Source organism: Pseudopodoces humilis, chromosome 19 (genome assembly GCF_049639895.1).
Source record: "Pseudopodoces humilis isolate 2021_Gansu_Grassland_sample_001 chromosome 19, ASM4963989v1, whole genome shotgun sequence".
NCBI lineage: Eukaryota > Metazoa > Chordata > Aves > Passeriformes > Paridae > Pseudopodoces > Pseudopodoces humilis.
In genome coordinates, this window is record NC_142218.1 from 9,075,775 (window position 1) to 9,100,166 (window position 24,392).

General features: G+C 48.3%; 1 protein-coding gene across 1 annotated transcript in view; it reads right to left on the reverse strand.

Moving 5' to 3' along the window:
• Positions 1 to 24,392, reverse strand: part of COL20A1 (collagen type XX alpha 1 chain) — a 49,902-nt gene that overhangs the window by 20,718 nt on the left and 4,792 nt on the right. Inside the window, exons 3-21 of the mRNA XM_005524797.3 lie at positions 23,103 to 23,213; positions 21,429 to 21,572; positions 21,056 to 21,214; positions 19,984 to 20,184; positions 18,617 to 18,772; positions 17,552 to 17,671; positions 17,223 to 17,387; positions 15,815 to 15,979; positions 14,698 to 14,870; positions 13,995 to 14,124; positions 13,380 to 13,525; positions 11,624 to 11,747; positions 11,027 to 11,166; positions 10,303 to 10,432; positions 9,641 to 9,783; positions 8,440 to 8,572; positions 3,297 to 3,439; positions 2,587 to 2,716; positions 2,009 to 2,065 (exon numbers count right to left, since the gene is read on the reverse strand). Coding sequence (XP_005524854.1) covers positions 2,009 to 2,065; positions 2,587 to 2,716; positions 3,297 to 3,439; positions 8,440 to 8,572; positions 9,641 to 9,783; positions 10,303 to 10,432; positions 11,027 to 11,166; positions 11,624 to 11,747; positions 13,380 to 13,525; positions 13,995 to 14,124; positions 14,698 to 14,870; positions 15,815 to 15,979; positions 17,223 to 17,387; positions 17,552 to 17,671; positions 18,617 to 18,772; positions 19,984 to 20,184; positions 21,056 to 21,214; positions 21,429 to 21,572; positions 23,103 to 23,213 — 2,670 coding nt within the window. The remainder of the gene's footprint in view (positions 1 to 2,008; positions 2,066 to 2,586; positions 2,717 to 3,296; positions 3,440 to 8,439; positions 8,573 to 9,640; positions 9,784 to 10,302; positions 10,433 to 11,026; positions 11,167 to 11,623; positions 11,748 to 13,379; positions 13,526 to 13,994; positions 14,125 to 14,697; positions 14,871 to 15,814; positions 15,980 to 17,222; positions 17,388 to 17,551; positions 17,672 to 18,616; positions 18,773 to 19,983; positions 20,185 to 21,055; positions 21,215 to 21,428; positions 21,573 to 23,102; positions 23,214 to 24,392) is intronic.

A 24,392-nucleotide genomic window follows, 5' to 3' on the forward strand; every position in this document is an offset into this window, starting at 1 on the left:
CAATGCCATTTCCTACCTTATTGGCAGCTTAACTTTTGTAAAATGTGTAAAACATTTAAAGGAGGTGACTTACTCGCTCTGAAAGACCTGAGATTCCAAAGCCTGTAAGAGTTTCAATGCCATTCCTTGTGGTGAAGAAAGGGCACCCAAACCTATGAATCTGATGGCCACAGGACCACTAAAGCCAGGATTTAAATCACAGACTTACAAGGTCCTGTGACCTCCATTGTTCCAACCAATGTTTAATTTTTTATATACCATAATTCCTGTAGAACTGGGTGTAAAACTATTGAAAGGATCTATGGAAATCAATTAAAAAATCAGCTTCTGAAACTTGAGCCTTGCAATGCTGAGCTTGATCCAGCCCTTGGATGCAGGATCTTCAACCTATACACTGCTCTTTCCCTGCTCCTTCCAGAAACCAACTTTTCTAAAGCTTCGAGAATGGCTTGCGTTGGAAGAAACCCTAAAGCTCATCCTGTTCCACTCCCCTGCCATAGGCAGGGACACCTCCCACTACTCCAGCTTGCTCCAAGCTCCATCCAACCTGTCCTTGGACACTTCCAGGGATGGGGCAGCCACAGCTTCTCTGGGAAACCTCTGCCAGGACCTCCCTACCCTCACAGGGAAGAATTTCTTTCTAACATCTAATCCAAACCTGCTCTTTGTCAGTTTGAAGCCACCCCCCTTGTTCTATTATTCCACACCCTTGTGAAAAGTCCCTCTCCAGCTCTCTCAGAATTGAAGCATGGTGAATGAAAAACAAACTAGAAATGCTCCCAAAGCAGGCTGTAATCATGTCCATTTTCCAGGCATCTGACTTTCTTGTTTAGGAGTCAGTGAGCTCTTTCTGACCCTTGCCCAGGCCCCAGAGTCCCTCTTGCTTACATCCCTGGTAATTCTCCCCTCCTTCCCCACTGGCAGCACTGGGATTGCTCACAGCTCTTTGATCAGGCCATGCTCAGCTTGGGTGAAGCCTCTCGGAGTCAGGGCAAGGATCCCTGACTGGAAGTTTCACTTCTGCTTTGAAGATTTTTCTCTAGACTTTCCAGCCTAAGATTCCTGCTGTCTTGTTATTTTCTTTGGTTTTTGTCTTTCTCACCAAATCCCAGACCAATGCAGTTATTCACTGTTCAATAAGCATTCAGTCCTTCAACCTCAGACCACTTCTCTCAATAATTTGGTTATATATCAATATAGGAGTCTTTTATTGCATATCCAACTGTTTTGCCAGCATTGTTGCATATTGTCTTTCCTTCTTCAAAAAAAAGGTACTTTATAAAACATAAAAAATTTAATATTTCTTCCATTGTCTTTTCAGCTACCATAGCCACAGTGCTATATTAAATTTTACAAGGTGACTCATCAGCCTTTTGAGAGGATTGTTTTCTGCTTGAAAGTTCACAGGACTTTTCCACTGTGATCTGTGCACCTCAATAAACCACTTGAAAACTTAATCTGGTATGTCCTTTGATAGCTATAAAAGAAATTTTTTTCATCTAAGTTGCCTTATTCTTCAATCTTGACTTCACTCAATAAATTTTAAAACTGAAATTTTGCTTGGAATAGTTTCAAATAGTTAGGAAAAGCCAGCACTGCCACAATATCTGCATTCTAATATTTACTTATTAAAAACTTCTTATAACCCCATTAATTCAATGCTTCTCACTAATCCATTTCATAGTTTGCTTTCTATCAGCCATGAGAGCATATGCTCATTAAATTTAATAAGGGACTTTACAGGGAATTTTAATTTAAAACATGTCACACTTCCCTGCACTACATTTTGGTCAAGTTGTGCAGAAATCCTCTAAAATGCTGTCGGTCTCTTTACTGAACCTGATGTTAAGAAGTTCTGTGGTTTCTGGTTGTCCTTGGATTGTCCCCAAGGGCATCTGTCAAGAGCTGATGGACCCCTCCTGCTGCTCTGCAGAGCCCACACTGTGCTGTTTGCTACTGAATTCCAAACCAACAACAACAAAGCAGGGCTTTAGAGGAGATGATTTACCCTCTGTTTTAGGTGGGATGAATCCTCGGATGGAAGGGAATTTAGACAGCACCGGAGCTGAAAGAGAAAGCAATCATAGAACCATAAAGCTGGAAAAGACCTAAAAGATCATCAAGTACAGCCTTTGACCAAATACCACCACATACACTCAACCACGTTGGGAAGTGCCACATCCGCTTGGTTTTTAACACTTCTGGGTGGGGGGGACCCTAGCACTTCCCTGGGGAGCATTTTCCAATGCTTAACCACTTTTTCAGTGGAGAAATGTTTCCTAATATCTGGCCTGAACCTCTCCTGGTCCAACTTGAGGCTGTGCTTGAGCTCTGTTATTCAAGATTGTGATGCCTGGCTCGAAACCCAAGGGGCCACCAGCTCTTCACACTCATCCCAGGATTGCCAGTAACTCACAGGAGTACAGAAATTGGGGCAGGATTTTCACTTTTCAAGGCTAATATTCTATTTCTGAGCAAAGCCCTGGCCTCAGGCAAGTGAGGCCATTACTGTCCCAGCAGAGGTTGCCTCGGGGCTGACAGATGGAGGGTGATGAAGAACATGCACATTCCAGCTGATCCCTGTACCTGTCCGTCCCGTTGTGGATGTGCTCTCGCTCTCTCCCGTGTAGTGGATGGCAGAAATGGTCACCTTGTAGGCTCGATCAGGCAGCAGGGACTGCAGGGTCACACTGCTGCTTCTGCCAGGAGCCATGATCTACAACAGGGGGAAAAAATATCCCAGTGTTTGGGGCTCTCATTCCAGCTCTCACTCACAGCCCAGAGTAAGTGGGGCTGGCTCTTGGGGTGTGAGCAGCATTCCTGCTCAGCCCAGCCCAGGAAGCTTGGCTGTGTGCTGCTGTTGGACTAGCTGTGGTCAGAGGAAAAGCATTTTCCCATACAAAGTTCCCAATACTCCCCTTGGAAATGCAGCAGAAGTGCCTTATAACAGGATAACCAGGCTGTTTAAGTAGGGAATTTGTGTTTTAAAAGGATAATAGTTCACCTCCCTAAGCCAGAGGGGCAGTAGGTTTATCCCACACCCCTCTGCCTCCAAGAATTCCCCACCCCAGTTCAGGAAGCAGAGAAAGCTGATTAGTGGCTTTGATGGAGAAAAATATCTTAATTACAGAAGAGTCTTGGAGCTCTGTTTACAAAGCAACACATCAGCAAGAAGAGGTTTGGGTCTGAGTCCTGATATCCTAATGCTAAACCTGAGTGGAGTGAGCAGAGTTCCTCTGGTCATACTGTCCCCATGGGCCTTTGGCCAGTCTCCTACAGAGGAGCTGGACACTCACAGTTTGCTGGGCAGCAGCATCAGAAACAGGGCTGTAGGTGATTTTGTAGTGCTGAACACGGCCATCAGGAGGGGTCCAGTGCACCTGGAGGCTGCTGGGGGTCTCAGAGTCGATGAGGAGGTTGGTGGGTGGGCTCCGGGAATCTGTGACAGGGGTGGAAGGTGAGCAGCATAAAAAGCAGGGAGAAATCTCTGTAAATGGAGCCAGCAGTGTTTGCTTCCAGGCCCATTTCTGAACGCCACAGCACTCTGCTGTGCAGGGAACCAACACTCAGAGCAGACACAGGCACCCTGGGCACCGGGCAAGAGGGAAAATAGATTCTGGAGGGATGAGGATTTCCCAAATGCAGCACGCCACAACTCAAGCATTCAGCAATGCCAAGCCTAGGACATGGGAAAAATGGAAAAGTGAAATGGAAAAATTGGAAAGATGAAAGAGTCCTGGAAGCACAAGGCAAAGAGACCCATTGTGCACATCACGAACAAACACCAGGGGTGCTCGAACTGGAATTAAATTTCATCAAGCTGGACAAACAGCTTTACCGGCAATTAAACCTGGATCACACATCAGAGTTAACCTGTCATCATTCCTAATATTTTTCAGTTTTTTCTGTCTTAAAATTACTCTAAAAAAAAAAATAAAATCCCAGAGCATCCAGCACACCAGAGTTCTGTTAGAGCTTCTGACACCAACACCCACAGCTCTAGCATGGGTCACATGTGGTACCTGAACTATCCCCTCTTCTCAGGCCCTGTCCTAGGATGGATGGATGGATTCCAGACAGGTGGTGGGCTGAGCCAGACAACCAGAAAAGAGTTTGCCAGAGACCAAAGGCGAGCAATTTTTAATTACATAAATGCATTTCTTTCCCTGGGGTCCTGCTGTGCAGAAAACTGGATCTGACAACAGAGGCTCTTATGCTGGAGGGATTTCTCTGGGCAGAGGTCGAGAGGGAGGAAGGGAAAGGCAGAGGGGGCTAAATCAGTTCAAAAAGAGACTCAAGAGCATGGGGTCATCTGCTGCTGGGGCTTGTTTCCAAGCATAAAAGCATGTGTCTGTCCTTAAACCCGTGCGGGTGTGAAAACACAGAAGTTCTGGGCGCAGACAAAGAAGAATTTATTCAGAAGATGCTAAAAGTGATGGGTGAGCCATGAAGACAGGCAAAGAAGCACACCCAGGTGATGAGGTATTTATTCTGCAGTTTTCCTGTAAGGATGTTCTGCCCACCCAGCAAAGCCTGGGGTGACCTTAAAGCCCAGGTTGAGTGAAGATCATTTGCATCTTCATTGATCCCCTTTCCCTTTTGTTTATAAAACGAGCTTACTTTTACTGAGGCTGTACCAAGTTTGCAGCAGCTGAATCAGGCTGGAGGCTGTTGCTGTGCACCACCACGAGGCAAAGCAGAGAAGAAAAGAAGAGTGGGAATAAAGTCACTTCAGCAGCACTTTTATTGTCAGTGATGGATCTTTGCTGCCTGCACTGGCTGTTTCCTTCACCTGAGGTAAGGGGAGACTGCTTAAGTGAACTTTAAAGGGACAGTTAGGAGACGTCTTTAGAGTCAGGTTTATTCTGGAAAGCCCTCAGGCCTGGCAGAATTTGATGGCATGGATCTGACAGACAGGGGACAGGCCACCTCCTGAAGCTGCCCTGGAGGATAGAAGCATCTCTGCCACCATCTGTGTCTTTGTTTACCTCTCCAACCTCTGCTCCTCCACAGGAGCAATCCCTGCGTGCTCTCAGGTCTAACCAGCATCACAGGCACACAAATACTCAAATAATAATAAAACTCTGGGCTCCACTCCATCAGAATTCTCATCTGCAATGACTATTATATATTAACTACAAGCCATGTTTTTCCTGACATGGGTTGAAGCTTCATTCCCACATTTCAATCTCTTATTTGCCATGCATACTCTGCTAGGAAGAGTTCACTGAGGAGCTGGATAAAGAGATTTCCCCACAGCTTAGCTGGAGGAGCAGGGCACACAAGCACTTTGTAAAATGCTTCAGTGCAAAGCCAGCCAGGATGGCTCAGCCCAGTTTCAGCAGCAGTTCCCATCCAAACTGCCCTCTCCTTGTCCTTCAGGACTATCAAGGGACTCTTTTCTTTTGCTCAAGTCCTTTTTTCCCAGCCTGGATGAAAGAACTCTCCCTTGGTACAAAAGAAGGTTCTTGTCTGATTCTCAGCAGGACCAAAGCCACCCCTTCCAGCATTTCCCAGGAATCACCATTCAGCAGCACCTCCATGTCCCAGCAGATTCCTCTCAGGAAAGCATCATCTGCACTCCCCTGTGCTTGCCTGGAAGGTTTGTGTGGCTTTGAAGTACCACTAAGGTTGTTTATTGGTATAACAAGTGATCACTGTGAAAGCCTTTGGTCAAGGATATGAACTTTGCTACACTTGACAATTTATAAAACAGAGTGAAAGGAGAGCTCAACTCAAATGAGAATTCAGTCTAAATATAACAGAGAGAAAAAAAGAAACATCAGAACCGTGGGTAAGCAGCACACTTTGACAATTATGTTGTCTGTGGGAAATACATCAGCATGCTTTTGTTCCTGCCCTGCCTCTTGGAAAGTCTGCAGGGAAAAATTTGCTAACTGGGTTACTGAAAAATAATCCCAAACTTTTTTTCTTTCCTCTAGTTAAAACAAAGAATTTTAAAAATCCAATTTCTCCAAGACAAGAAGGGACCCGCACCATATCACTGTCTCTGAATTTTCTTTTACAGCTGAAGCTACTCACAGATTTTGAGTTCATAAAATGACAAATCTCAAGCCACAGCTTTGAAACAACTCTTTTTACTACCAGAAAGACTAGTGGCCTCATCCCAGTCCTTCCAAAGGACACATCACAGCAATGAGCATTGTTGGTTTTTATAAGAGGATGACATTTCTGGTGATGTTCTGCATTTTGTGAGGGTTTGGTGTCTGCAGGGTGCCATGAATGTAACACATTTGGTCTCACACACAAAATGGGTGTTTCAGGTGAGACAAGAGGCATTACTGGCCCTCAATGAAATGAACTTGGTGTTTTTACCTCATCCCAGGGGAGGAACTCGGTTCCATTTCACAAAACCATAGGCAAAGAGCATTGCTCAAATTTTCCCTTGACCTTCAAAGAAAAAAGTATTCCAGGGAGGCTGAAGGACAAGGGAGAGAATCTTGTGTTACCAGTTCCTGCTGAGTTTCACTTCAGTCATTGCCCTTAAACTTCAGCATTTCTTGGAAATTCTACCAAGACATTTTTGAGAAAAACTTCATGACTTGACCTATCCTTACATAAAGGGATGTTGCCAAGAGAGAAAAAGAGAAAAGCAATGATGAAAGCAAAAGAAAGCACTTCTTCCCTCCCACAGCCTCCTCTAGCACACACTTTTGGTATTGTTCAGCACAGCCTGGTCAGTGCTGTTCACCACCTTGCAACCCAGAGTCTGCCATCCTTTCTGACAGAGCTTTCATCACTGTTCCAGCCCTCAGAATTTCATTTTATAATGAAAATTAAGGGGGAGAAGGCTCAAAAATCAGACCAAGGGGTCTGGGTTTTCAGGTAACACCAGAGATTTCCATGCTGCGTCTGAATGGGTTGTTATCCACCAGCTCTGATGAACACCACTGGACATCCTGACCAGGCACAGCACAAGGTGGCAGTTCTTGCTTGAAACACTGAAGATCTGAAATATAACCATATCCCAGGAGTTCCCAGAGTCCTGCCTAGTGCCACATCATCCCATATATTCATTGCACAAGCCTTTAGCAATTTTCTGGCAACCCCAAGTTTCGCCTGACCTGCCCCAGAGCTGCACTGGAAATCACCAGCCTCCCCTTCTGTGCCACTGTGGGCACTTCTTACTTTAAACACTAGAGAAGAATTTGCATCCAAAGCACTGATTTCATGAGCAAATTTTGGCTGGGAGAAGTGTGGCAGTGTCCTGACTGCTCCTGCAAAGGGGCCAGCAGCAGCCAGGCACTGAACACTGTGTTGGCTGCCCAGCTGCACACCTGCCTGCCTGCCCGGAGAATTTTATTTTCTTTATCCAGAAAGCAGAGCCTGACAATTCCCAAGGCTCCTGCACAAGGACAGCAGCTGACAAGCAGAAATCAAATTGCTTTCCCTGTCCTGCTGTGGTGCCAGCAGCAGCAAGGACTGGCTTGTGCAAATGGGCCTAGAAGGGCACTGTCACGTGTCATTGTGGGGCTGAGGGACCTCCTCTGACATTTCATAATTCATAGCTTAGAACATAGTAATTAATTTTCCTACACCCTCCAAACAGCTCTAATTGTCCTCTTGTCAACATATATCAGTAGGATGCTTGTTTTTTTTTTCCTTTTGTCAGTATGCAGCTCCAAGGTAATTGCCTGAGGTAGCTTCCTATAAAAAATGTTTTTATTATTTTTTATTAATAAAAACTGAGCTTCTTATTCCAAGATTACCATTTACTTCAAGCTTCATCAGCTCAACATCAGCCTAAATGAGTTTATTCTGCAGAGAAGGACAAGATCTGAGAGGGGAGGGAGGACTGCTGGTGCTCCAGAGATTGTGTTCCATTCACTTCCAACAAAGCCATTTTACAGGCAATATTAATTACCAGGACCTCTGGAAGTGCCACTTTTTAACCTCATATGCTGCTGCCTGTACAAGTCCAGATTTAGATAATGCTTCCAAGGCAGAGTGTGTCTGCAGGATTCCCTCCCATATTTGTAAATGCCCTCAGTGAGGCACAGCTCAGCAATGACATAGCTCAGGAAATCCTTGCCCTCCTTACAGGCAATATTTTATTAACAAGAACCATTCCTTAGGCAGCACAGTGACATGTTCAGCTGAACACCCTCAGAATTAATTGCCATCCATGCACTACACTGAGGCAGGGGAGGGATGAAATGTATTCTTCATGGAACACGTGCAAGGATTATCAGTTGCCTCTAAAATGCACCAGCCTGATGTGATTGTCCAGCCTCTTGTTCTCAGGACAGATTGAGAATGTTTTCAGACAGGAGCCTAAATATCTCTAGCTTTTTCCAGGCATTTGGGTTTTCAGAGCTGGAGGTGACCAGTCTGAGCTGCAGGTGTGTGCTGAGTTGTGAGGCATCCCACACCCTGTTTGCCATCCCTGGGCTGTGGATGCCAGCACTGCTCACTTACTGGTCCTGTGGTGAACAGACACGGTGTCGCTTCGAGCACCGTCTTTGTAGTAGGCCCAGATGGATATTTTGTAGTCGGTGTTCTTCTGCAGGCCGGGCAGGACGGCTGTGGCCACATTTCCAGCGAGGGAGAGCTGCAGCAGGGGAGGAAATGAGTCAGTCCCACTCCCAGGCATCCCCAGGCTGGTTCATGCCACCCAAGGGCCTGGCTCACGGATTGTCCCGAGGCACAAATGAGTTAGCACCGGGCTTTGGGGCCGAAGTTTACTGCTTGGGGGTGCACACGGGGAAGCAAAGGCAAAATTCCAGCTGTGAACAACGCAGAGCAGATGACTGTGCATGGCAGCCCAGCTATAATCAGCAGCTCCTTCAGCACCACAGCACAGCTCTGACACAAGGCAGTGCCTGCTGGGAACACAGAATCCCTTTGCTGAGTTTCCAGCCTCCAGGGCAGCTGGGGACAGAAGCCCCAGGACCCCTCTGTTCAGCCCAAATGGAACATATTTGGTCTCACTCATCGCAGGAAAGACTTGGGTATTAAGCCTCCATTTAAACTGATGTTTGACCTCCTACTAAAATAGGGGCTTCAGATGGAAGAGGGCACCTGGTCCATCCCTGCCCCTCCTGCACCAGCTCTGTCTCTGGTTATTCTCCTCTGTGTGCTCCTCACTTGGACCTCACCCTTCCCAAAGAGCAGTATCCCAAAAGTATCAGTGGTTCCTAGCACTCAGGAGAAAATTCTTCACCTTCTAAACAGCAGGATCTCCATCTATAAATACTTGGGTATTGTCTTTTTCTTATCCACAACACCTTGACATTGAGGGCTGATGATCCTCAGCAATCCCAGATCTTTTTCTACTGAATTGCTTCTTAGCTATTTGTTCTACATCCTGTATACCTGTGGTTAATTATTCCTACCTAAGCTTAATACTTTCTGCTTGTCCCTATTAAATTTCATCCCTGAGGTTTCCCAGAGCACTTCTGCAATCTTCCCAGAGCCTGTAGGACTCCACCCTGCTGTCCCTCCTGCTTCCAGCCCTCAAGGTGACTGCTCCACTGAAAGCCAGATCCAGGAGAGATCCTGCTGAACTGTTCCATAGCTGGAGTGCATTTCCCTGAATAGTTCTACAGCTCTCTGCCACTCTGGCAGGTGAGTTCCGAGCCAGCCCAGTCCCCCCAGAGCTCTGTGTGTGGGCTTGTACCTCCTGAGGCTTCTCTCCACTGGCTGTGCTCCACTTGATCTGATAGACAACCACATCCGAGGCAGCGACAGCTTCCCACTGCAGGCGGAGGCTGTTCCCAGAGAGCTCGGTGACCTTCAGAGCACGTGGAGGAGGGACCTTCACTGAGGGGTGCACAAGGAACAGGAGCTGAAGTGCAGGCTCTGACAGCACCATGTCAGAGCCAAGGTGGGGAGCAGATGGCTGGGGAGCAAAACATCAACCAAGCAGATGTCTGAGACCAGCCTGTCTGTCGCTTCTTCAGACCTGTATGACAACAGGCGTCAGGACAGACAGCCGTAAATTATTTCTAAAGCCCTAATTAAGACAGGTTATCTCATTTACAGAAAGCACGCATATCACATTGGTTTTGTAAAGGGAAGAAGGCTAGGATGGCTCTCAAGGATACAGAGGTTAGTGATACATCATGCTTTTTTCATTTGCTTCTTTTCTTTATCCCTTCCAGCTCATTTTGAGCATAACACAGTTGAACGTATTCCACACACAAAGAACAGCAGCCATCTGTGCTCTGTGCAAGGCCATGAGCTGCTGGGGCCAATCTTCAAAACTTCCAAGTTCAGAGACACACAAACCAATTTTGTCACCTCTTACTGAGACCAGAAGTGTTTCTGTTCCTTACTTACAGGTGGTGACATTGCCAGTAATTGGAAAGGAGTCCCCTTCATCGTACATAGATCTGACACTGATGAAGTATTGCGTGAGGGAGGACAGAGGGCTCAGGACAGTGGATGTTGCAGTGCCAGGAACTTCCACCTGCAGTGGGGGAATTGTGTGAGTATTGTAAGAGACGGGCTGAGACACTTGGGCTCGTTCAGCCTGAAGAAAAAGAGACTCTGAACTGCAGCCTTTCAGTATTTAAAGGGATTTATAGGAAAGATGGGAACAGACTTTTTTAGCAAGGCCTGTTGCTATAGGACAAGGGCTCCTGGCTTTAAACTAAAAGAAGTGGATTCAGATGAGATATAAGGAAGACTTTTTCAACAAAGGTGGTAAAACACTGGCACAGGTTACCCAGAAAGGTGGTGGATGCCCCATCCCTGGAAACATGCAAGGCCAGATTGGATGGGGATCTGAATAACCTGATTTAATTGAAGATGTCCCTGCTCACTGCAGGGGAGTTGGACTGCCTGGTTATGGATGTCCCTTCCAACCCAAAACATCCTGTGATTCTAGAGGGTACAGCTGCAGAGGTCAGCATGTGGTCATAACTGCAGCAGAAGTGCCCATTTCCGAGTTAAAACTCTGCCAGCACACAAGCTCTCCCTGAACCACACAGCTGAAGGAGAGAACAGGGCATTATCCAACTTCCCAAGTTTCTCTTCCTCCCCCCAGCCCTTGAGGACTCACCTGTCCAGCGTTGCCCCCTCTGCTAGAGACATAAGAGACGTGGTGAGCCCGCACGGCCGCGGCTGCCGCCTCCCAGCTGACCCGCACGGACGCGTGGCTGAGCTCGGAGAAGCTCAGGTACCTGGGGGGACTCAAGGCCACTGCAACAACAGTTAGTGACAGCACCCCGAGCCTTCGCAGGCTGCACCAAGGAAGTGCCACCCACCGCCTCCTGCTGCTCTGAGATGATCCCACCATGAGCTAAGAGGCTCATTCACTATGCAGGAAAATATTCCCTTTATTCACCACCACACAAGTTATGAAGGGCTGCTGCAGATTTAGGTGAGGAAACAGCCAGATGATTGCCTTTTTCTTCCCCAGACAACAAGGACTTCAAGGAACACCTCTTTCAGAAGTCCTTAATTACCAGGAGAGCACCACTCCTTTTTCACAGCTCACCATGCAATTAGAGATCCCCTTGGGGACCAATATTCACTTCAGATCCAGCAGAAGAGTGGCAGCATGTGTGCAAGCCACATGCACAATATGGGGAGCACCTCATTTAACACGTCTCTCCTGCTCTGAGTGTTTAATAGCAGCTCAGCAGGCAGCACTTACGGGTGGTTTCCTGGATGCTGGCTGGATCACTGGCATCTTCCCCATACATGGCATACACTGCCACAGAGTACCCTGTGCTGGGGGACAGCCCCTCCAGCAGCACCTCGGGCTGGGTCACCTTCACCTGCCAACAGAGAGGGGTTTTAGGGTGCCCTTCAGCTCGAAGGTACCTCCCAATGCCCTTTAGAGAGCAGGACCTTACAGAAACATGGGCCAAGGACCCTTTGGTTACACTAAGGGGACATCTCCATTCCAGAATGGTCTAAGAATCATTACCACAGACTATCCCAAGCTGGAAGGGACTCACAAGGATCATCAGAATCCAAATCCTGTTCCCGAGCAGGAAAACCCCAAGAATCCCACCATGTGCCTGACAGTGTTGTACAAATTCTCTTTGGCCCCTGTCACCCTGGTGCTGGGAGCATTCCCTGGGGAGCCTGTTCAGTGCCCAGCCACCCTCAGGGTAAGGAACCCTTTCCTGACATCCCACCTAAAGCTGCCCTGACACTGCTCCAGCTGTTCCCTCGGGTCCTGTCACTGGTCACAGCAGAGATGGGAACTGCCCCTCCACTTCCCCTCATGAGGAATCTGCAGACCTGGGTACTGTCTCCCCTCATTCTCCTCTTCTCCAGCCCCTTCCCCACCTGGGCAGGTGCTCTGCAGTGCTCTGCCTCTCTTGTCCTGGGACACCAAACCCTCTGGGGATGCACAGCACCTCCTCCTAACCCGCACAGCCCTCTCACACCAAAACGCTGCTGCTGCTCTGGCTTGGACCAGGGGGTATCCAAGAGCTGTGATCCCGCTTTTCCCAGACAAGGGAAGCTGTGGCAGAGGCAGGGCTGCTGCCATCTGCTGCCAGCACGGCACGGGCACAGCTCTGCTCCTGCAGAAACACCACGGGCACGTTCAGGAGCCTGCACCCATGGGAGCACAGCTTGTAAGAAGATGGGAACATTTTAATGCTGGTTTTGCAGACATCCCATAGGTCTGGAGCATTGCACTCTTGCAGGGAGCAGGTCAGGTGACTGTGGAAATGTTTTAGTATGTTGAAATACAAATTTGAGTGTTGGTGTTGCTTCCAGTGTTCTGAATCTTAGAAAAAACCCCATGATTGTGCCCTGAAAGCAGACTATTAATTGTTTTGCTTTGAAATTGCCCCTATTGCTGTGCATTCAAAGGGGGAATCTTAGTCAAGAGGCAATAAATGTTCCTCCCCACACACTTTGTTTTTTAAAATTCATGTCCTCAGCTTACAGATACTCCAGATAAGGCATGCATCCAGATAATGCACAACAATAGGTTCTTAGATGTTTTTAAGGATTTTCCATTCATCAAACATTGTTTTATTCATCTGCAGTGTTGTAGGGCTCTTTTCAGATGTCGGTAAAATCCGCCCCAACACATCTTCAATTAACATTTAAAGATACACACAGTCAAGATGTTTATGTACAGCCTCAACGATACAGTGATTACACTTGGGGCTACAAGGATATGAGTTCAGTACCCTTTTTTTCCAGGGCCCCAGGAAGCAGCCAGATTTCTCCCATGCCTTAATTTCCCACATGAAATTAACATTCAGTTATAAATCGTTCTAAGACAAACCATAAATCTTTTATGAAAGCTGTTTCTGGCAATAATTCTGACACATTTTTTTTCTTTGACCACATGATACCAATTGCCAAAGCTTAGAGCTAGCACTAAACTCAGCCCAGACAGACAAAAAAAATGATATTATCACTGTTGTCACAAACTCTACCTCTGTTGTATAGTCCTCTGCTCCATCAGGGGCTGCAGAGCAGAGCACCAGGTAGTGTGTGGCACCCTGGGCTGCTTTCCAGCTCAGCCTCAGACTGTTGTGGCTCAGCTCAGAGACACGCAGGGAGCGAGGGGAAGACAAAGGCACTAAAGAGAAAAATAAGGCACAAAGGTACCTTCAGTTATGAGGTCTGAAACAACTCAAAACCCAGGGGACAAAGCTGGCTTGACAACAGCTGCTGCAAGCTGGTGGGCACCTACCCCATGTCTAACACAGTCTCTATGTTACAGAGAGTTTAATTCACTTGGAGACCATGGATTAAAAACAAAAACCAGCAAAGAGCTGCAATATATTTCTAGCAGGGTGTTTTTGCAGAATGACAAAGATGGAAAGGATCCCTGGAGGTCTTAGTCCCAACCAGCTGCTCAAAGAACAGGTTGCTCAGGGTCTTGTCTGGTTGAGTTCTGAGCACCTCCACAGATAAAGAGCTGTAGGCAGGCTGAACTTGAGCTGGGAAATCCACAAGGCAGGCTCCAGTCTGAGATGGTCAGAGAGTGATGTCTGCTCACCTCCCACCACCAGCCATCAGCACAATTGTCTCTACTCACGACCTACGTGTGGAGGTGACGCCTCTCAGCCCGTCCCCCGCGGCTGTGCCGTACACGGGGATCACCGACACCAGGTACTCCGTGTGCGAGGTCAGGTTGGACAGCTGCACAGAGGACACTGCTCCCTCCAGAACCACCTGCAGGCACAAGGCAGGGAGGTGCTCTTCAGCAATGGAATGGCTGAACTGGCCATCCCTGGCCACTGTGGCTCCTCCATGGCAGATGTGTGCACGGAAACGTGAAGCCCAGGTGTGCTCTGTGCTAGGTAAAATCTCTCCAAAACATAGAGGTGAGAGGCAGAAAGGATTCCTGTCCTCTAAGCCCTGAATTTGTGCAAACACTGAGCACAAGACTCTAGTCGTGCTCTCACTGAAATCAATGGAAATTCATCCACAATTTGGATTTGCTTTTTTAAATCATATCCATCACAGATGAGTATTCTTGGACAGCTCTCTGTACCTGAGTGTCCTCTTTGAGTCAAAACACATGATTGAGGGAGGGGATAACACTGGCTAAGAGGAAAATCAATGTCTTCTATCTCACCACCCTATAACCTCATCACATTTACACTCATTGTGCATTCATTCTCATCTCTGGCTTAACTGATGTCCCACTGCCACCCTCTATTTTGTCCACCCAAGCCTACTTAAAGTCTCAGCCACCATCTGGAAGCTGTGTCAGTCTCAGGTGTCCAGGGAAAGGTCTCTCACCTCCTTGGGGGTCCCCCCCTTGGATGGGTAATACACAACCCTGTATTTCTTCGGGGGCCTCAGAGGAGGGCTCCAGGCCAGGTGCATGCTCTTGGAGGTCACAGCAGATATTTTCAGGTCAGTTGGGCTGAGCTGAGAACCCGTGTTCACAGGGGTGTCTTTCACAGTGCTGCCTAGGAATTAAAAACACAGTTATTTTCTTATATTCACACTTCTTATGCCAAACGTACTTTCCAGCTCATAAATATGAGTGACATTTTTCAAATCAAGTTGCAGTCTCCTTCCCTATAGAGTATAGAAACTGTTCCAGACTGCTCTGAAATATTTTAAAACTGGCTGTACAGAGAACATAAATACTCCATAAAGAGCAAGCTATGTATTTTGCTGGGTGCTGCAAATAATTCTTCAACACAAGTCTGCGTTCCTCAGTCACAAAAATTGGCCAAAATTAACAAGCAAAAATTACTTTGTTTTCTTTTTGGAGAAGCTCATTTCTTTTCAGCCTAACCTTCACCTTTGTATAATGTCTAATTATGTCAAATACAAAGAAATAAGAATAAATTAATTTGTTTATATGAATGTCCAGAGCATTAAAATAAAATAATGTTTGGAATTTAGATGTTCTTATTCTGTTTAGGTCAATCTTAGAGCAAAAAGAGATAGAAATATGTACACTATATTTCTCCTGAGGATCTAAGCTAACATCTGGAGTGGTTCTTCGTGCTCTTCATCATGCAAGCTGCTCCCCAGCAAAGGAAAGAAATGGCTGCTTGATTTGAATTTGAAAATGCCTTGGAAATTCAACATTGAAAGTTCAGTGGAGAAAACAAAACATGTGTTTTATCATCTCCTCATCCTATTCCACATTTACCCCATACACTTTCCCTGGTATATTTCATATTAGTTCTGCTTTTTCTGCCTCTTTTTGGTTGGAAGAAACTCAGAAAAGGAGACGGTTACAGCACATTTATCACACCACACGAAAAAGAAAGAGGGAAAGGAAGCCCCTTTTCCCTGTAATGGTAATTGCTGTCATTAGGTGATTTTTTTCCTCCAAGAGGAAGGGGGATGATGAGCAGCAGGAAGCTCAGCCCTCTCCGAGGAGGTCCCACTTCACCTGTGTTTTCCTTGTGGCTCCTCTCCTTGATCCTGGTGCACAGGACCCGTGTGAGTTTGCCCACCAGGGAGCTGAGCAGGGGGAAGTCCAGCACGTTGTACACGGTGAGCTCCAGCGGCTCCGAGGCCACCTGCCTCAGCTCCGCCTCGTCCGCGTTCTTCACCCCTGCGGCCAGAGAACGAGAAGCTCCCAGAGATGAGCAGAGGGACTCCCACAGATGGGTTCACCACCCCCCTGCTCTCCAAGCACAGCCTCCCCATCTCTCCACTGTCACAGTGGTGTCTTTAGTGGCCCTGGGCTTTCCTGCAGCAGCCACCTCAGCCCAGCCTGGGAAGAGCTTTCAGCTCACAAGGCTTTTAGCGGCCTGGAGACAGCCCGGTGAATCTTCCTTCTGTTTTCCTGCCTCCTCACCACTTGCAGGCTTTGCTATCAGAAAGGTAGATATTTCTCAACCCGAGAGGCAGCTGGCATAAACGGATGAGGGACTGAATGAACAAACAACCATTTTATATTTATGAGGTGCCAGCGCTCCCCACAGAGCGCCTGTTGTTCATCAGAACATCACATTGCATTTCAACAGAGCCAGGGATGAGCAAAAAGCAGCCCGTTTATATAACAGAACTTCTCCATCACACAGCATCCTCCATCCCCATCCTTCAGCTCCCCCTCCTCATTAACTCTCTGCTGACCAAGCTCCACAGTACAACTCAATTTGCTTCCCAGAGCTAAGTTCAAGGTTCCCCAGCACTGGTCAAGGAGGCTCAGCAGCTCTCTTCCCTCCATAAAAGCCACTTACCGGCATAACCCTATGCAATGAACCCTCACTTGCATGTTCCCAGCATAAATTAGCACTTAAACTTTTGGAGATTGCAATTTTAGGAGAGTTTTTATGTAACTGTCTTGCTTATGTATCAGTTTCCAGCAGACCTCTTGTGGTCCTCAAGGCCAGAGCTGCTCAAGGCCATTCTGTGTCTTGGTGTTGCTGCCAGACAGTGAAAAGCAGATAATGTTGTTATTCAGAGAAATGGGAAGTTGTGAGAGGCAGTAATTATACAGGAGGTCTCCTGCTATGCCCAATACAATGTTCTCTTGCCTAATTCCACTGCTGAGATTATTGTTTTCATGGCACTGGTCCCTGAGGCTTCCAAAGGTCTTTAGAAGGGAGGTATGAAATATCTCATGTGAATATTTTCTCCAAAAAAATAAAAAATCCTTTGAAGACACTGCCTGGGCTGAACAAATGAGTTAATTTTCATCTGAGCCACAGTGTAATGAGGTCTCACCCACTACCTCAGTTCTACAGCCTCAGGATGCTTCTGTCAAAGTTGAGGGAACATAACCTTCAATTTGAAGATGACCCAAAACAGGCTAGCTTTGTCCTACAGCTTATTCATGGCTGTGATCTTACCAATGGCAAATATCTCTATGCCCAGGTTTTTCAAGGTCTGAGCAGCCAGGTTGGCATCATCCTGGGATTTCCCATCAGTCAGGAGGATTACCAACTTCTCAGCCTCCAGCCGGGCACCAGCATCTGGTTTCAGATTCTGCTCCAGGACGTGGGTCAGTGCCAGACCTGGGGAGGGGCAGAGATGGAGGTTGTGCCACAGCCTTCCAAAAAACCCCCATGCCTTTACTGTTTTCTCTGCTCCCCAGTGGCCACAGACCCCACAGAGCACATTATCCAAGGGAACAGCTTCCCCCACTGTGGCTGCTTAGAGCCCTGCAAGGTGGAGTTACCTGTAAAGGTGTTGCCACCTTTGTACCGCAAATTCCTCACGGCCTCCAGCACCTGTTCCCTGGTGGAGTAAGCGCTCAGATCCCACTCGGTGCGGGGGTCACTGCTGTACTGGGACAGCCCTGGGGAAGACAGGAGCTCTGGGCACCGAGCCAGCCCGGGTGAGCTGCAGGAGGCCCACTCTGGGAACCGGTGTCAGCACTGGCAGGGAACATGACACAGAATAATGACAGGGGCTGGGGGTGAGCAGATGGGGCTTGTGACTCCACTTCTCTGCACGGTTCTGAGAAAATAGCATGAAGTTGAGTCAGGGGAGGTTTAGACTGGATGTCGGGAAAAGGCTCTTCCCCCAGAGGGTGGTGGGGCACTGAACATGTTCCCCAGGGCAGTGGTCACAGTCCCAGGCCTCACAGAGCTCCAGGAATGTTTGGACAATGCTCTCAGGCACAGGGTGGGATCCTCAGGGTGTTCTGTGCAGGGCCAGGACTTGGACCCGATGATCCTTGTGGGTCTCTCCTAAATCAGGATGTTCCACCATCCTATGATTCTACAGTCCTGCCATGCTGGATGTCATGCGTGCCATGGGATGCCTCAGACCCCACGGGGTGCAGGGGTACACGCCCCTGGCATGATGATCAGAGGTATTTGATGAGGTGTCAAGGTCAATCCGGGTCAAACAATCACCTGCAAGGGCTGAGAAGAATTTACACTATTTCATGTACAGCCTGGCTGTCAGCATCACTCGGAGCTGGAAGCAGCCCCACTCCCCTCTGAACTCACTGCACCCAGTGCTCTGGTGGCTGAGCACCTCATCAGAGATGGCAGCAAATCACAAAAGTATCTCAGCATCACCACCCGACCTAGGGCTGCCCAAGGACAGCACTTCTGTTCACTGTGCAGATATTTTTCACAGCCACTAGAGGCCAGAGCTTGCTGCCAGATGGGAAAAGCTTCCAAGAGCAGCTCTAGGAGCCCATCCTAAAGAGATAACAGCTCCCAAGAGGAGCAGATAACCACAGGGACAAGAGATCAGCATCCCAAGGTCCGGAAACTGGAGCATGTCCTACCTACTCTTATCTTGTCTTCTGCAATACTGAATGGGGAAATCAAATTGCTCAGGAACTCCTTAATGAGCTTGAAATTGTTGCGCCCAATGCTCCAGGAGCCATCCACAAGCAGGACGATATCGATCATTGCAGGAGTGTCACACTGAAACTGGGAGCCTGGAGGGAAAAGGTTTGATATTGAGAGAAGCAATTGTAAGGAGGAAAACCTGCTAGAGTTTAAAGATAAAAGCAATTGTGCTGTGCAAGGCCTTGTCTGGATGGTGGAACAGACCATCTGCCAGTCTGGCACATGCCAGCATCCTGTGAAAACCACGGAGCCAAGGATAACCCATCTCAGCACCTCGAAATGGAGTGGTGTGCAGCTGCACCTCTGCAAAGAAGGGGTTAAAGCTGTCAGGAAGCGTGTGCTAACCCAAGCACTGCTCTCTGCAAGCTGTCAGCTCCATTCCATCTCTGCCCCAGCCCAGTGCTTCCTTTTATCTAGCCTAAGTCCCCACGAATTGCAGGTGATTGCTTAATTCCATTCCATCACGAGATCCCCTGTGGGCTACAATTATTTCATGGCTTTATATTAAATCAAATCACTCCGTAAAAACCTGCTGGCACCGTGGATACTCCAGCTCTGCCTTTCTCCCCACCCCAGGCCTTCAGCTTAACAGAGGATAAGACAAGGCATGTTGCTAATTGAATGCATCTTCCTTGAGTATTTCTCAGATGGGGAATTTTCCATCCTTGGTGGAGGGGAAACAGATGATCCCATTAAGATTTATCAGGCTCCAAGGAGGTATATCTCCTATCACAGACAGGGATTTCTGCTGGGACAAAGGGGATGTTCTGGCCCATCCCATTCCCACCCTTTCAGCAGAGCTGGGAGCCATCACAATCTCAGCTGAATGTGAAGGGTCCTCATGGATCAATTATCTGTGAAACAGTCCAGAAGGAGGAGCAGGCCAGGTAACAAACCCCCGTGGAAAAGACACCCCTGGTGTCTGGAAAGAAAACACTTTGGAAAGGTCCATGGCTGGGGGTGCTCTGCTGAAGAACACAAATGCTTACATGAATCTGCCAGAAGCAGAGGGAGATGACAACATGAAGAGAGAATGGAGCCAAATCAATTAAAATCAATAAATTAAATCATCTGGAAGGAATTTTTGGCCCAACTCCAGCTTTCCTGAGAATTCATGTTGCTCTACAGAACTCCAAATTTCTCCAGTGAGCTCTGTCAGCTCCCAAAGCATGACCTAGTGATTGGAAGCACAACCAGCAGCACTGTACTCTGGGGGGGCAGAGGGTTGGCTGGAAATTCAGTGAGTGTTAGGGAAATCAGCAGGGAAGAAGGAGCAAGACATGTTTGAACCCCCTCTCACCTCGCCTCAGTGAATCCTTTGGAGGTTTTTCCTTTCCTGGGGACTCTGGCTCTGCGTTTGCAGGAGTGCGCGGGGATGATTTTGGGGTTGTTGATGTTGTTTCTGTCATGCTGGCCTCCACACTGGGCTGGTTTCTTGTCATTTCTCCTGAGCTCTTTGGCTGAATCCCCTTCTGCCTTTTCTTTTCAGCTCTGTCCTTTGCTGTGCTCGAAAGAGAAAAATTCCATTGTCCCTAACTGTGTTACTCGCATGCAGCCCCACTCCTCAGCTGATTTAAGCCACATTTGGCACAGGTGTAGGGGCTCAGAGAGGGTAAAATTCCTACAGCTTTATGGGTGGACAGACTGACACCACCTTCATTCATTCTTCTTTGAGAGGGCTGCATGCCTGCTCGGAAGCTAATGTTAAAAATGGATCACATCAGCAAATTTGTCCTTCCCATTAACTTAAATGATGAAAAACAATGAATGTTTATAAAATATAAATCAGGGAAAGCATCCCATGGCACCTCATACCCAGTTGTTCTCCGGAGCTCACCAATCTGTTACTTCCAAACACCCCAAGCTAGTGCAAGACTTTTTGGATAATGGCCCTGATGGATTTTCCTTCCATTAACAAGTGTAATTCCCTTTTGAGGTCATGGAAACATGAGACTCTGTAGTTACAGAGAGTCCTGAGCCAGGGAGGTTGAGGAAATCCTTCTTGTAAAGCACCCGCAGCCAGTCCTGTGACACAGAGCTTAGGGAAAAGCTCAGGGAGCAGATTGTTCTCCAAGGATCCACATTCAGTTGAAGGATAAGTTTGCATCTGCTGAATTTGGATACCTGCACGTGCATTTTCAGCTTGGCTGGAATGAGGGGCAAATCTTTTTAGGTGCTTTACTGTGTTTCTGTAGCTAAGGATCGTATGCAAAGAATGAGACCAGGCTAGCAAGACTCACTGAAAGAATATCTCTGTAAGGAAGATGGCAGGGAGAAAATGGGAATGGTTTTAGGGACAGCTGGATGCTCCAGCTGTGGTAGGGTGGCACAAAATCCATCCTGTGTGACTCCAGGATGGTGAGAGCACCCACCTGTCTGTGACAGGGCAGTGTTCAGGGGTGGTGGGGTGGCCTCTGCCACCCCACTGTGCTCAGCTGCCGAGCTCCCCGAGGAGGTGAGATTCTTTCCTGACGTATCTCCTGCAGTCCTCCGGTTATTCCTAGTCTGGGATGCATTTTTGAGCTCCTCTACTGTAAGAAGACCAAAAACAGAGAAACTGCACATCTAGAGAGGCCTGTGAGCCACAGTCCCTCCCTCATCCCCTGGGTCTTCCCCATCTCCCTTTATAACCTTCCATCCAAAATAGTACCAGGCTCTGTGACTGCCAAGCAGTCTGCAGGGTGTGTGCCAGAGGATGGGCCCCAAGAGCCTCAGGAGTGGTAAAATTTAGCCCTCTGCACTTACTCACAAATTTCCTCTTGGCAAACAGGGCTTCCTGGGAGCCATTGAGCACGTAGACCTGCAGGGTGTATTCCTTGGTGGGGCTCAGCCCTCCCACCGTGGCTTTGGGAGTCTTGGTTTTCAGCATGACTTCTTGTTCCGAGTCCCCTGAGGTGGGATGAAGCCACAGTTCAGAGCCTGTCAGAGCTTAAATTTAAGCTGACAGTAGCAAAAGCAGCACTGAAATGCAGGGAATGTCTGCCTAGGGACCACAGTCAGCTCCTATTTATGTTTTAAATTTTGAGGAGTGCCCAAATTAGAAAATTACTTCCCACCCAGTATTAGTGCAACTCTCACCAGCTTCCCAAGGAGCTGTTGAATGAAAAGCTGGTGTAAAAAAAAGAGTGTAAAGACTGGCAACCGCTTATGGAAACACACAACTGATTGAGGTCATATGTGACAAAATGAGGAAGTGACTCGGTGTCTCTGGAGGTCACCACTGGCACTTGGACTCATCTCACTTATCCCAGCTGTGCTGTCTCTGCCCCATCTGTCTCCAGGGGTAGCTGCTGCCTGCAGGGCACAGCTCATTTCTGGGGCTGGCACTACCTCCAGACCCCTCCACAGCCATGTCCCAAGCTGTTGGACCCTGTCCTGGGATGGGGATGCTTTGACCAGCCAAGAACTGGTTTCTGTGTTGCCAGGACAGTGAGCAGAGGCAGCAAGGCTGCGATTGCTGCCCCGTGGGCTCTGTGCTGCACAAAACACAGGCACAGCAGCTCCCTAAACCCCTCCGACCAGGAAAGGGCTGCAAGCTTTAAATTGTGGAGACGGATTGTTTGTGACCCAGCCATCCCCGTGCTCCTGCCTAGGGCTGGAAACTCCCCAGCCTGCGAGGGAAAGCCTCAGGCATGTGCTGGGAGCGCCAGGGATTCCCTGCATTCCCGGGATGCCCATCAATCTCTGCTGAGCTGGAGCTCTGGGGAGGAGCCGGGAAGGGAAGGAATGAGAAACCTCCTGCTCCAGCCTGGGAAACAGGTGGGGGCTGAGCTAAAAACGGGTGGATGATCACAGGAGCTGCCGCCCGCACTCCTGCCCTGCACATCCCTTTTCCGGCTCACTGGGAAGGCGGCAGCGACTGGGAACCGAATGGCAGCCACCACCGAGGATGCTCCCTCCCTGCTGAGGGACATGGTGTCCTTCCAACAGCACCAGGTTCAACATCTCAGATCAGGGAGTAGGGGTAGGGAGCTAGAGGGATGAGCCTACCCACACAAATAGGGTCAAGGGCTTCCCATTCCGTGTCCCCGCAGGAGCTCCCACAGAAGAGCCAGGCAATGAGGCTTTTTCAGTTTTGTCTCACAGAGTCCCAAAGAACAGCGTTTCTGCCTAAACCTTTCCCCCAGAATGAAGAGAGCTGAATTTCATCTCTTTCCTGTGAATGAGTGATAAAGGGCCTGTGCATGGGGTGGCACTACAGAGAGGCTCCTTGGCAATGCAGCACGTACAGCCCAGTGAAACCAGCACTTGAGAGCAGCACAGGCTGTGGATAACTCCCTCTGCCTTGTCTCTATTCCCTGAAGGTCTAAGCAATGCTCGTGTTTAGGTCCTGTGGTGCTGCAGACAAAAGGTGGAGCTCGGTCCCTCTCTCACAAGGGAATCTGTGCTGGGACTCATGTCCAGGCTGTCAGCACGTACCTGCCATGGGCTTTACCCGAACTTTGTAACCACTGATGTTCCCTTCAGTCTCTTTCCACTTCATCTGGAGCCTGTCTTCTGAAAGGACAGTGAGTTTCAGCCGCCCTGACCCTGGGGAGGAAGAGACGTGTCCATGCTGTTATGGGCGCAATTCCTCCCACCAAACCCACATGTGCTTCTCCTCTGAGGATGTGGGAGTAGTTGTAGTACAAAGGGAACCTTCCCCACCCCAGGCAAGTCCTCAGCATCCCCTGGGGCTGCGTGGCAGCTCCTGCAGTCCCCTTGCACCTCTGCAGGCCTGGGGCCTCCTGTGCAAAGGGGAGTTCCTCAGGTGCTCATTTTATAGCCCTGCAGAAAGGTAAAGCAGCTTCCCCAGAGGTGGGGGCTTTCTCTGAACCCTTCATGTCTTGGGGGACTCTCCCCAGAGCTTTCATGCTGAGTGTTTTCTTACAGGAGGTGTGTTCAGTGCAAATATTTGAAATGGGAGGGCAGCAAACAGATAAATGGGCTCAAGCAAGGCTCTTCAATAGGCTTGGGCTGCTGAGAAATACAGAAATTCCTCTGGTGATGGATCCCACACTCCTGCAGAAAGATCATTTCAGAGGCAGCTCCAAGGACCAGATGGGTTTAGAAGGAATGAAAAAAAAAAAAAGAAAAGAAATAAAGAAAACCTGATAAAGTGTAAATAACAGCTCCTGGCAGGACCATAACTCATGGGCAGAGTTTGCTTGTATCAGTTTGCTGCAGGGAACTGCAAACTAAATGACAAATCCTGAGGAAAAGAATAGTATCAGACAAGGAGGTAAAGAGAAGAAACAGCACATTCCTTTATCATCTCCAGATTTCACAGCTATCTGTTAACCCCAGCTAGATGTCTGAGCTCATGTGTCACTCCTGGAATCAACGATTCCTGTCACACAAATGTCACCATATGAAACTTTTTCACTCGGCTGGATGCAGGATGGCAACTCAGCAGATTTCTCTCCCCTCCTTCTGACACTGTGCCCAGAGCTGCCTTTCCAGCAGGATGCCCTAATTTGCAGTGAGTGAGCAAGCTGTAAACATCTGCACCCAAGAGCTCCCCCTCATTTGCAGCTGTTACCAATCTCTTTCCCTTTACAATTACTCACAAAAAAATAAATCTTAGGGTGACCTGGAGTTTTTTGCTCAGTGCTGCCAAACTGTCCCCCAGGGCTCCTCAGCTCCCTAATCTGGTCCTGCATGATGCCCAGACACCTCCTGACATCCCTGCCATGATGTCACCACCCAGGAAAGCAGTGAGAGCTGGCA